The sequence below is a fragment of the Python bivittatus genome, unplaced genomic scaffold (genome assembly GCF_059951505.1).
Source record: "Python bivittatus isolate LINGU-HERP-01145 unplaced genomic scaffold, Pbiv_v1 ctg000570_np1212, whole genome shotgun sequence".
Lineage (NCBI taxonomy): Eukaryota > Metazoa > Chordata > Lepidosauria > Squamata > Pythonidae > Python > Python bivittatus.
The window spans coordinates 3,563,785-3,573,756 of NW_028277097.1; the positions used below are offsets into that span (position 1 = coordinate 3,563,785).

General features: G+C 43.5%; 1 protein-coding gene across 1 annotated transcript; it reads left to right on the forward strand.

Moving 5' to 3' along the window:
- The first annotated feature begins 2,521 nt into the window (after positions 1-2,521).
- On the forward strand, positions 2,522-8,589 carry MOCS2 (molybdenum cofactor synthesis 2). The gene is made up of 3 exons (XM_088152969.1): positions 2,522-2,680; positions 4,644-4,765; positions 8,443-8,589. Exons 1-3 carry the CDS (start codon positions 2,669-2,671, stop codon positions 8,567-8,569), a joined length of 261 nt encoding a protein of 86 aa, XP_088009095.1. The 5' UTR covers positions 2,522-2,668; the 3' UTR covers positions 8,570-8,589.
- The last annotated feature ends 1,383 nt before the right edge of the window (positions 8,590-9,972 follow it).

Genomic DNA, 9,972 nt, shown 5'->3' on the forward strand with positions numbered 1-9,972 from the left:
GGTAGCCAGGTTTTGTTGATTTTTAGACTCTCCTCTTTTTTATTGAAACTGTGCTGGTGTTTGTGAATCTCAATGGCTTCCCGGTATAGCCTGGTATAGTGGCTGTTGGTGTTGTCCAGTATCTCTGTGTTTTCACAGAGGATTTCACAAAATCCTATTTGTTTTCACAGAGGATTTCACAAAATCCTATTTGCTGGTGAAACGTTGGGAAACAAAACTTCAAGAACACGGCCACACAGCCCGGAAGACCCACACCAGCCATCGTATGCCGCCGTGAAAGCCTTCGACAATACGTAGTTGGAGAAGCTTGATAGATTGCCAACCCTCAATTTCTGATTCATATTTAAAATTAAACAAAATTATGGATGGATTCTGCCTTTAAATTCTCACCATGGCTTTGATTTCAAAGACAAAACACTTGGTGGACTCAAAATACAATAACAACAGCAGCGGTCAGGAATATCCTATGACACTGTTTGCTTAATGAAATCTCAAAACAAAGCATATTTATTTATTTATTTATTTATTTTAAACACACAGTATGGCTGCCCATCTTATGTGTCATAACCCTGGGTGCTTGTGAAACAACATGCAGGTATAGTTTCAGAGAAGGGCTTACCAGTCTAAAATTCTTCTACTTCAAGAAACATCAATCTTCCAGAATGATCATTCAAGCAATCAAAGATATTTGAGGGCCCAGACTGCAGATGGAGAACTTCTGCTAAAAAACCAGCAACCTCTATGTTCCAATTCGATATCACAAGCAAAGTGCCAAGAACTGGACCCTTGGCATTTTCAGAAAAAAAGTATTCAGTTGAATTTATTTCAAAATCTGCAAACTTATTCCCAAGTAACAGTCTTCATTCTCCTGAAAGTAAAACAAAGATATATGAGAAAACTGACTGGAAAAGCATAGTCGAAAAGAAAATAGACATTCCTCTTCCCCACTTTAAACGGAGAATAGATTTTACCCTGATGTCAAGGTGTAAAACATCAATTTGCTTTTTTAAAAAATGTGTACTTTTGCATAAATGGAGAAAATATTCTTCATATGCTTCAGACATTTGCACTGAAGCATTGCTCTTCACTACTAAGCTACTAAATGGTTATACATGTTACTCTCTCTCCTAATGCTTTTGTGAAATAAATGGCACAAATATTCAAAACCCCTTGATGTGCATATTTATAAATGGCTTAACATGTGTTGTATATATTTTGACATAAGTTCTTCACCCTGAGTTAAGTATTATCTTTACCAAGTTTAAGGTTCGTATTTTAGTTTTGGGAGAGCTCTTTGGTGCAGAAAGGTTGCAAACCAAAAAAAGAGGATGAGCAAGATAAAGGAAAAGAAACTTTTCTCAGTACCGAAGATAAAAATCTCCTTGAGTTGAACTGCACTCCTGCAGAACATATGGGAACATCCAGCCAAGATTTTCTTTTTGGCAACAGTGCGGAGAGGTTTGCCACTGTCTTCATCAAAATCTTTTTTCAGCTTCCCAGTCTAGCTACAGCCTTGCATTCCCTGGGTCCTGTCCAAGAATTAACTAGCCTAGATCCTGCCTAGTTTGGGACTTAGAAAAAATCAGGCAAATGCTGCCACCAGCTGTGACTTTACAAGCTTCTCTTATTGGGGTGAAGAAAATCAAGTGCACTTAGTCGGCTGGCCGGCTGGGGAAACTACATTGCCCATGATTCACCGGGTTCCTCTGTGGTTTTTCTACACACCTTAAGTTGGCGAGAGAATGAAGGGGAAGGGAATCATGGGCAATGTAGGCTGCTGCAATTGAGCAACTTTTAGGCGAAACTCCGTCCTCTCCGCAACTTTGGGGTTGGTCCCAAGCCTATCTTTCCTTCGGCTGCAATGGGCTGAACATTTTAGCTGTCTAAGGTCTTGTGATTCCTCTGCAGAGGGAAATAATGAGGACGGAGCTACCGATTTCTTTCTTCCCCCATTTGCATTGTAGTGAGTGTCTCAGTCAATTAACCCCCATCAGGGCAAATCCCTGGGCATGCCTGGGCCAGCTTTCCCTTCAATTTGGCACGACTGTTGGAGGCGACGGGTACCAACGCGCCCTGGGAAACCAAACCGGCCTTCCCACGCCAATGCTCTCCAGGTGCGCTGGAACTACAATTCCCAGGCTTCCTTGCAAACATGCACGCGAAGGATTCTAGGAATTGAAGTTGCATCGCCCTTGGACGGCGCTAACTCGGAGGCCCGGGCAAAAGTAGCTTTACCTTAGAGATCGCCCTGGCTTGTAAATGAGTGGATCCCCTTCAAGGGAACCGATTCTCCCGGATTACCTTACAGGGCAATTAAGAGAGGGAAAGTTCAGGGCGGATAACTCCTATATAAGCAACTCCGATATATTTTTAAAAATGCATTTTAAAGGTGTAATTTTTGCAAACGTGCCACGAGGCCCCTGACTTCTTCCCCAACTGGAACCGCTCCCGACTCTTGTTTCGAAGCTGTGCACGCCCACTCGGAGAGCCAACCCACGGAAGGTGGAGCCCTTGGGAGGGGGTACAGAACGAGCGGGTCGGAAAGCGTGCGGCGGCCGCTGTTTCTGGAACCGCAGCCGCTGCTAGGCCCGCCGCAGCTGCAAAGCAATTGCTTGCGGAGAAGGGCGACCTGTTTGGGAGCCCCTCCCCGCCCCAAGGCGGCGCATCAATGAGCTGCGAGGTACGCCAACTTCGCTCTCGTCGGACCCCCGGGGTGGAATCTGCGCGCGACCCTTTCTCCGCTGAGGCGCCCCGCAGCGCTGACCAAACACCCCGAAAGGCGCGGTCTCGCAGAAGCCCCGGAGCCCCCGTCTGTCCCAAAGCCACGCCCCCTCTGGACGTGGCTTTGGACAGAGAGAGAGACGGAACATGGGTCCCCATGGGGGGGGCGGGACCCCTGCGCGCGATCCCTTGCTCAGACACGGTCAAGGTACGCAGCGTGAGCCGCTCTCTGCCCCCGCTCCTGCCTGAAAGGACTTCTGGGTCGACCCTGCGAAGTTGAGCAACCTCCATCTCGCAGCTACTCCAACTCCCATTAGCTCTGGCCACTTAAGGATGATGGGCGTTGCAGTCCAAACGCTATTGGCCATGCACTTCATTAGTAAAAAAGGCTGAGCGTGCACCTTTAGGTATCTCTGCTTGTAAATTATATGCCTGTATCACTATACTAATGTGTACATTTTAGCACATACTCGTATAAAGAGAATATTCTGTGAATTAAGCATTAGTCCAGCTTCATTTCTTGCTTTTTTTAGATAAATAACAGGCATTCTAATATTTTCTCGTATGACCCACTTTGGAGATCACTGACCTAGAAGACTACGCACTGGGGTGTTGACCTACCAGGGGGTTTATTTTGTAAGAGCTTATAATTTGGAGCAGTTTTGGGTTTTTTTGCCTCCTTATTCTAGCTTTTAATGCAGCTAGTTATACTCCTTGGTGTCTCTGATTCTGACAGAACTGCCTGGAGTTTTTAAAAGAATTTTATCTCCACTGCGGTTCAATGAATTTGGTGGTGCTAGAAGTCAAATAGATTTTAGTTGGATTTGTTTTTCAGGTTATACATTTTCAGAAGTTACCTGTCATTTGATATTTCTGTTAGATTGAACTTGGAGGCTTAGATGAATAAAGTAGCTTGAATATTTAAACTGTCTAATGTTTAGAGAGCCTTTAAAACTTGTTTGACAACCCTCTTTTCATCTATCCAGGATGAACTGCATTTTTCTGGAGTAATTTTAGTACTTGCTGGGACTGAAATACTTCCTCTGTAGCAAAGATGGAAACTTCAGATGTAGTTGAATATCAACTTCTTTTATCCTTAGATTAGCTGGGGCTCATGGGAGCTGGAGTTGCAGTAATTGGAAGGTTCCCTATTTCTGCTGTATGACATCAATGATACCTTAAATCAGAGGTATCCACCAGGAGAGGATGAATGATTATGGTTTCCACCTTGCCTTTTTTAACCTTCCTGTCTTAAGTTGTATGGAAACAGGACAGTTGGAAACTGAATTTTGGAATGCTTCAGCTTCTATGGGGCTGAGAAAAGGGCAACATATAGAACAAAGCTTTAAGGCTGAACACTTCCTTCCAGTCACTGTCAGTGCTCTGAGATAGTCCAAAACCAGGAGTACTAACACTACCTTTGTTGTAAGGTTACAGTAACAGAACCTTGCAAGTCTGAAAGCACTTCTCCCCTGCCTTGCCTTTACTTTCCAGAGAACTAGAGAGGATCCCTTCTGAGATGCTTTCTCCATTCCCATTCTTGTCTGACTGTTGTTTAAGCTGTGGGTCTAGTCTGGGCCCCATTGATTAAACATTATCATCTAGGAGGACCCAGGAACTGAGCTTTTCCTGTTGCTGTACCTGCCCCACTGAGATTCATATAGCCTCCAACCTTCCTGCCTTTAAATGTGCCTTAAAAACTTGAGTTTTTCCCTCAGGTCTTGAGTCATTGTGTGGTTGAGGCCCTTTCAGCTGGAAAATGTCATGAGTATTCATGTTGATTTGCTCCCCCTGGACCGCTGCTGTTCTTTATCAGTTTTTAATTGTGAAGCTGGGTGGCCTATAAATTTGATGGATGGATGGATGGATGGATGGATATGCTATGCAAATGTTAAATGTTAATACCTGCTATTTGAAAATAGGTCACAGTGCTGTATTTTGCCAGAAGTGCTGAATTAGCAGGGCTGCGCACAGAGACCATCTCCGTGCCCCAACAGATAACCTCGCTACAGCTGTGGAGAGAAATTGTCAAGAGACATTCAAGGTATAGTGACTTGTAGTAGTAAATGATGCTTTTCTCATGCTCTTACAGTGTAGGGCTGTGCATGTGTGCTCCACATTATGCACAGAATTGCAACTTTAATGACACACTGCCACGCTATCTTCTATTGTGACTCAGAAACAGAGCAAACCAAATCATCCTTGTAAATTCGCTCCCCCACCAATTAGCAGTTGCCATCAAATTGCTAATCTATCATCTTTCTGTTGTGATGAAAATTGAATAGAATGCTTAAAGATGTATGAAGGATATGGAGTTGTTCTCTCCCCATCGTGCAGTGGTGAAATTTGAAGAACAGGTTGTAGTTGCATTTTGCTGAACGTATTTGCGGCCACACTTTCTTTTTGTACCCAGGTTGTGGGATCAAGAGCAAAAGACGGAAAACCCCTTCTCCTTTCTAATGGAGGAACTTGGGGCAGCTTAAGATCAGTTTCTGGTGGTCAGTCCAGAGAGCCCTGGCCTTCTGAGGCATCTTACCAGATAACAAAAGCACAAGACACAAATTGGCACCAAAAAGTCTGTTTAAATAGTATTTGGGGGTTTATGAAGAATATACAACAGCAAAGAAAAGCACAGATGTGTGCTAGGCTTAGGGAAAGGAATGCAGGTTCAGAAGAGGAAGTGTGACAGGTAAGGCTAAAGTAGCAGGAAGGTGTCAGAGAAAAAATAGCTTTGAATCAGGCTTGATTTGCATTCATACAAAATAAATCCAATCCCTGATGCCACTCTGTCTAGTTATTCACTGCACTTAACTCCAGATTTCCCCTCACAATTTAGGGAGAGAGAGGCTCAGATTCCTTACTTTCCTTTTTTTCAGCCAGCTGCTGTTCTCAGGGAAAATTAAAAAAACCAAGAGCCTCTAGCAAACTCCTTCCTTGCTGTTTAATTTCAAAGGGAGATGAGTTGTTCTGGCTCAGGGGGTTAACCGTAGGCATTCTTACTAGAGGTAGAAGATCTGCAGGTCAGCATAACCTAAAGGAATCTCTGGAAGTTTTCATTACCAGAGGCCCCTGTGCCAACACCTAACTAGCTTTGATTTGGTCTTTGGTCTGAACACGTACTGTTGGACAAAGTGAATGATCTAATGTATTGTCGAAGGCTGTCACAGCTGGAATACGATGGCTAGTGTGGGTCTTCCGGGCTGTGTGGCCGTGTTCTGGAAGTTTTGTTTCCTAACATTTCGCCAGCATCTGTGACCGGCATCTTCAGAGTGCAGGAGCACAGACAGGAGCAGTTCTCTCCTGTCTGTGCTCCTGGGCACAGAGAGAACTGCTCCTGTCTGTGCTCCTGCACTCTGAAGATGCCGGTCACAGATGCTGGCGAAACGTTAGGAAACAAAACTTCCAGAACACGGCCACAGAGCCCGGAAGACCCACAACAGCCATTGAATGATCTAATCTTCCCCAGCTGAAATCATTCCCTTTTGTTAGATATTGGGATCTCCCAGAACTGAGAGCTCTACGTTTGAGGAAATAGAAATTGCTACTAATTCTTTATAGTGAAAGAAAAAGCTGTATTGGGAACAGTTTGTTATTGGTGGTGGGGTGATGGTGATTCATTTATGGCATCCTTGTTCTAACAATATATTCAACCTCATGGTCGGTAGTAAGAGGGTTCTAACCAAGTTGTTCAGAATGTTTCAACACAGATAATGTAGATGTAATAAAGAGTTAAGTAAAATGTCTTGTATTGTGATTAAAAAGAAGGCATTCTCCCAGTGATGCTTAACTCCTGATGACTTCAAGGATATATCCATGTTGTTTTCAGTTTACCAGTCTAGCCTACAACCTCAATGTTCTCTGGAGGTCTTGCACTGAAGTACCGTATTTTTCCGACTATAAGATGATACTTTTTCTAAAATCCTTACCCTAAAAACTGAAGGGCGTCTTATTCAAGGAAGTCAGCCGAGAATCGTGCGGTTGCAAAACTGCCCATACTTTGTTTCTGCAGAGAGGCTTCCTCCTATTGCTAGCCTCCAATCACGAGTGAAATAGCTTGCCTCCCAAACAGACTTCCTCCAATCACGAGCCTGATGTAACTGACGTCAGCTGATGCTGAACAAACCAATTAGAGGAAGTCTGTTTGCAGAGACAAGCTATCGGCAGTTTCACTCCTGCTTGAATGTAATCGGTTATGCAAAAGAGCCTGGAAATAGAGCTGCAGACAGACGGTTTGGACCTCTTCCCACCAAGTGTATCAGGTAAATGTTAACTAATTACTAAATAAAAATGTGTTCTGCACTATCTTTAAAATATTGATTTCTTAATTTTGGGTTGGAAAAGTGGGGGTCGTCTTGTACATGGGAGCATCTTATTGTCGGAAAAATACGGTACTAACCAGGCTGTGCCTTGCATTACTTTGGAGATCAGCCAGAATTGACTAGGTTCTGCCACTGGCTGAGATACTGAACTATGCTAAGGTATTTCAGAAAGCCTTAGCATTTTTTAATTTGATTTAATTTATTCTATTTAAAGCACTGCCTGACTGTAGAACAACTCTGATCGGCTCACAACATAACAAACAGAATAAAATACAATATGGATAAGGAAAGAAAAGAAAAACCAAGCTAAATAGAGGAGAAGTAAAAAAAGGAAGAACAAAATGACAGATTCAGCCAACAACACCAAAAACATATACAGACACAACCCACAAGGGGCTCCAGCCCCCCAGCCCAGGGCCTGAAAGAACAGTCAGGTCTTTAAGGCTCTCTGGAATGCCATCAGGGTGGGCACCTTGTTCCTAAGGGTGGGTGCTGCAACTTAGAAGGCACACTTCCTGAGTCCTGAAAGATGACACCATCTTAGTTGAAGGGACTCAGAGTGTGCTGACTTTGATAGCTTGGACTGGCCAGACAAACCCTATGGGAGATAGGCAGGTTCTGTGCCATGTAGGGTTTCATAGGTCATAACCAGCACCTTGAATGCCCAAGAAGCAGACTGGTAGCCAGTACAGGCTCCCTGAGCAAAGTTGTCATACAGGTGCACCAAGGCATACCCACCACTCCCTGCGCTGCTGCATTCTGGACCAGTTGAAGCTTGAGTGGTCTTCAAAGGTAGCCCTACGTAGATTGCATTGTAGAAATACAGTTGTGAGGTGAGTAGGGCAGGAGTGACTGTCCGAAGGGCTCCTGGTCCAGTAAATGGCACAACTGGTACACTGGATGAAGCTGGGCAAAGAGTTACATGGCCAGTGAAACAACCCCCTATACCCCTTATTCATCTGACTTTCTCTGTAGGATAGGTTAAGATAAGAAAAGAATTTTAAAAAAATCAATCATACTGCAAATCACCAGTCAGTAGTTTTGTCTGGACTCTAAATGGACCCCGTAAGTTTTCTCAGAAAATAAAAAAGATGGGGGAATGAAAGTCCAGTCTGTTTGAAATAGAAACTTGGCCAAGGAAAGGATAAAGGTGAGCAAGGATTGTCCGGAATGCTATGCAGAAAGGGGAGCTAGAAGGGATGGCAAGTAATAGTCTCATAAATCTGTGACTGGTTTTATCTGGCCTGGTAGCCATTTTGGGATGAAGAACCCATGTGCATTTTCCATGTGCATTTTCTGAGAGTCCCCATAATATGTTCTGCAAGTTCCTATCCAAAAAGATCAGGGATCTGTGGCAGAAGCAGATCAATTACTAATTTTTACCATTATGTGTTTCCTTCAGACTTGCTGATATTGAAGATCAAGTTGTCTTTGCCATTTGTCAGGAATACGTACCCCTTGGGGATCAGCAGTTCATCCTCCACACAGGGGACGAAGTTGCCATCATCCCACCTCTTAGTGGAGGTTAGCTCTAGGAAGATACCTACAGGTATGTGATAGTGTTTTGCTAAAAGTAATATTGAATCTGGAGATTATGATGATGATGGAGGAGGAGGAGGAGGAAGAAGAAATATCAAGCTGATATTCCTCTACAGTGTTTTGGGTTTGGTCTCCAAAAGGTGCTTCAAAGCAGGCAGAACACCTTCTTGCACATTTTCAAGCAGCCACATCTTTTCCTGCATGTTCTGAAGCACCTTTTGGAGATCAGCTCTGGCATGCTGCACAGATGAAACAGTAACATTGTAATGAAATTTATTGGATATATATTAATTGAGAATAACTTAAAGCAGCATTCCTCAACCCCCAAATGATCATGGCTACGACTCCCAGAATTCTCAGATAGTGTGATCGTTGGCCATACTACCTAGAGATGATGGAGACAAAGTACAACAGAAGGACTCCAGATTGGGCAATAGGGCAGCACATACTTAGAAAATAATTTGGGAAAAATGGTTTGATCTTATGCCACCCCAGTATCTTTCTGCTATTCATTAAAGCAGCCTGTAGTTTTTCAGGTTTCTGCATGAGCGTGAAAGTGCTGGACCCAGGAAAACCTAGATCCTTCTTAAAGGGGAAAGTAACTCCATCCACAAATATATCTCCCAAATTTTAAAATCCAGCCCTGGAATCAGAAGCAACTCCCCATCTTGTCTGACTTTAGCCAGCCAGTAAGCTCATTAAGCTAATGAGCTTTTTATTTATTTATGGTCCACACCCAATCCATAATTGCCTCGATACACATAGAGATTCTGGAGGAAATGAGATGTATCATCAGCATTGCTCCACATCTTCAGTTTTGATCCTTCCCTGCAGTTTTGTATACATGATAAATACCATCAGTGACAAACTATGTCTTGTTGAGATCTCCAAGAACTCAAGCAGAAACACTACTTTCTAGTATTGGAGCAGAAATGGGAGGGGAACTAAGCAGGTCTTCCAGTTTCCAGCTCCCCCAGCATATGGCCAGCTATATTACAAAAGCTGCTGAGAGATCCAAAGGCATTAATAGACTCATGCTCCCTCTGCATCTTTCTCAGTACAAAACATCCATCAGGACAAACAAGGCAATCTGCATGACTGATCCTAGTCTGAACCCAAACTGGAAAGGATCCATAGAATCCACTTGTTAAGAGGCTATGATGTCCCTTTGCAGAACAGGGAACATGTGGTCCATAAAAGTCATTAGTTATTTACAATTAGGATGCACAGTCCCATCAGTTGAACTCTTTTGTTATTTCAGAATCTCCTAGAGTAGGGTAAGTGGTTTGAGCCTCTATAGATTTCAGCTGTGGTCCCCAAAGCATCTTTGGAGTTGGCAGTTCTAAACTGTTCAGCCTATTCTTTATAGAGGTTTAAGGGACTTACTTCTTAA

Coding starts and splice junctions, on each gene's coding strand:
- MOCS2 (XM_088152969.1), top strand. Junction 4,766..8,442: donor ATTGTCAAGAGACATTCAAG/GTATAGTGACTT, acceptor TGTTTCCTTCAG/ACTTGCTGATATTGAAGATC.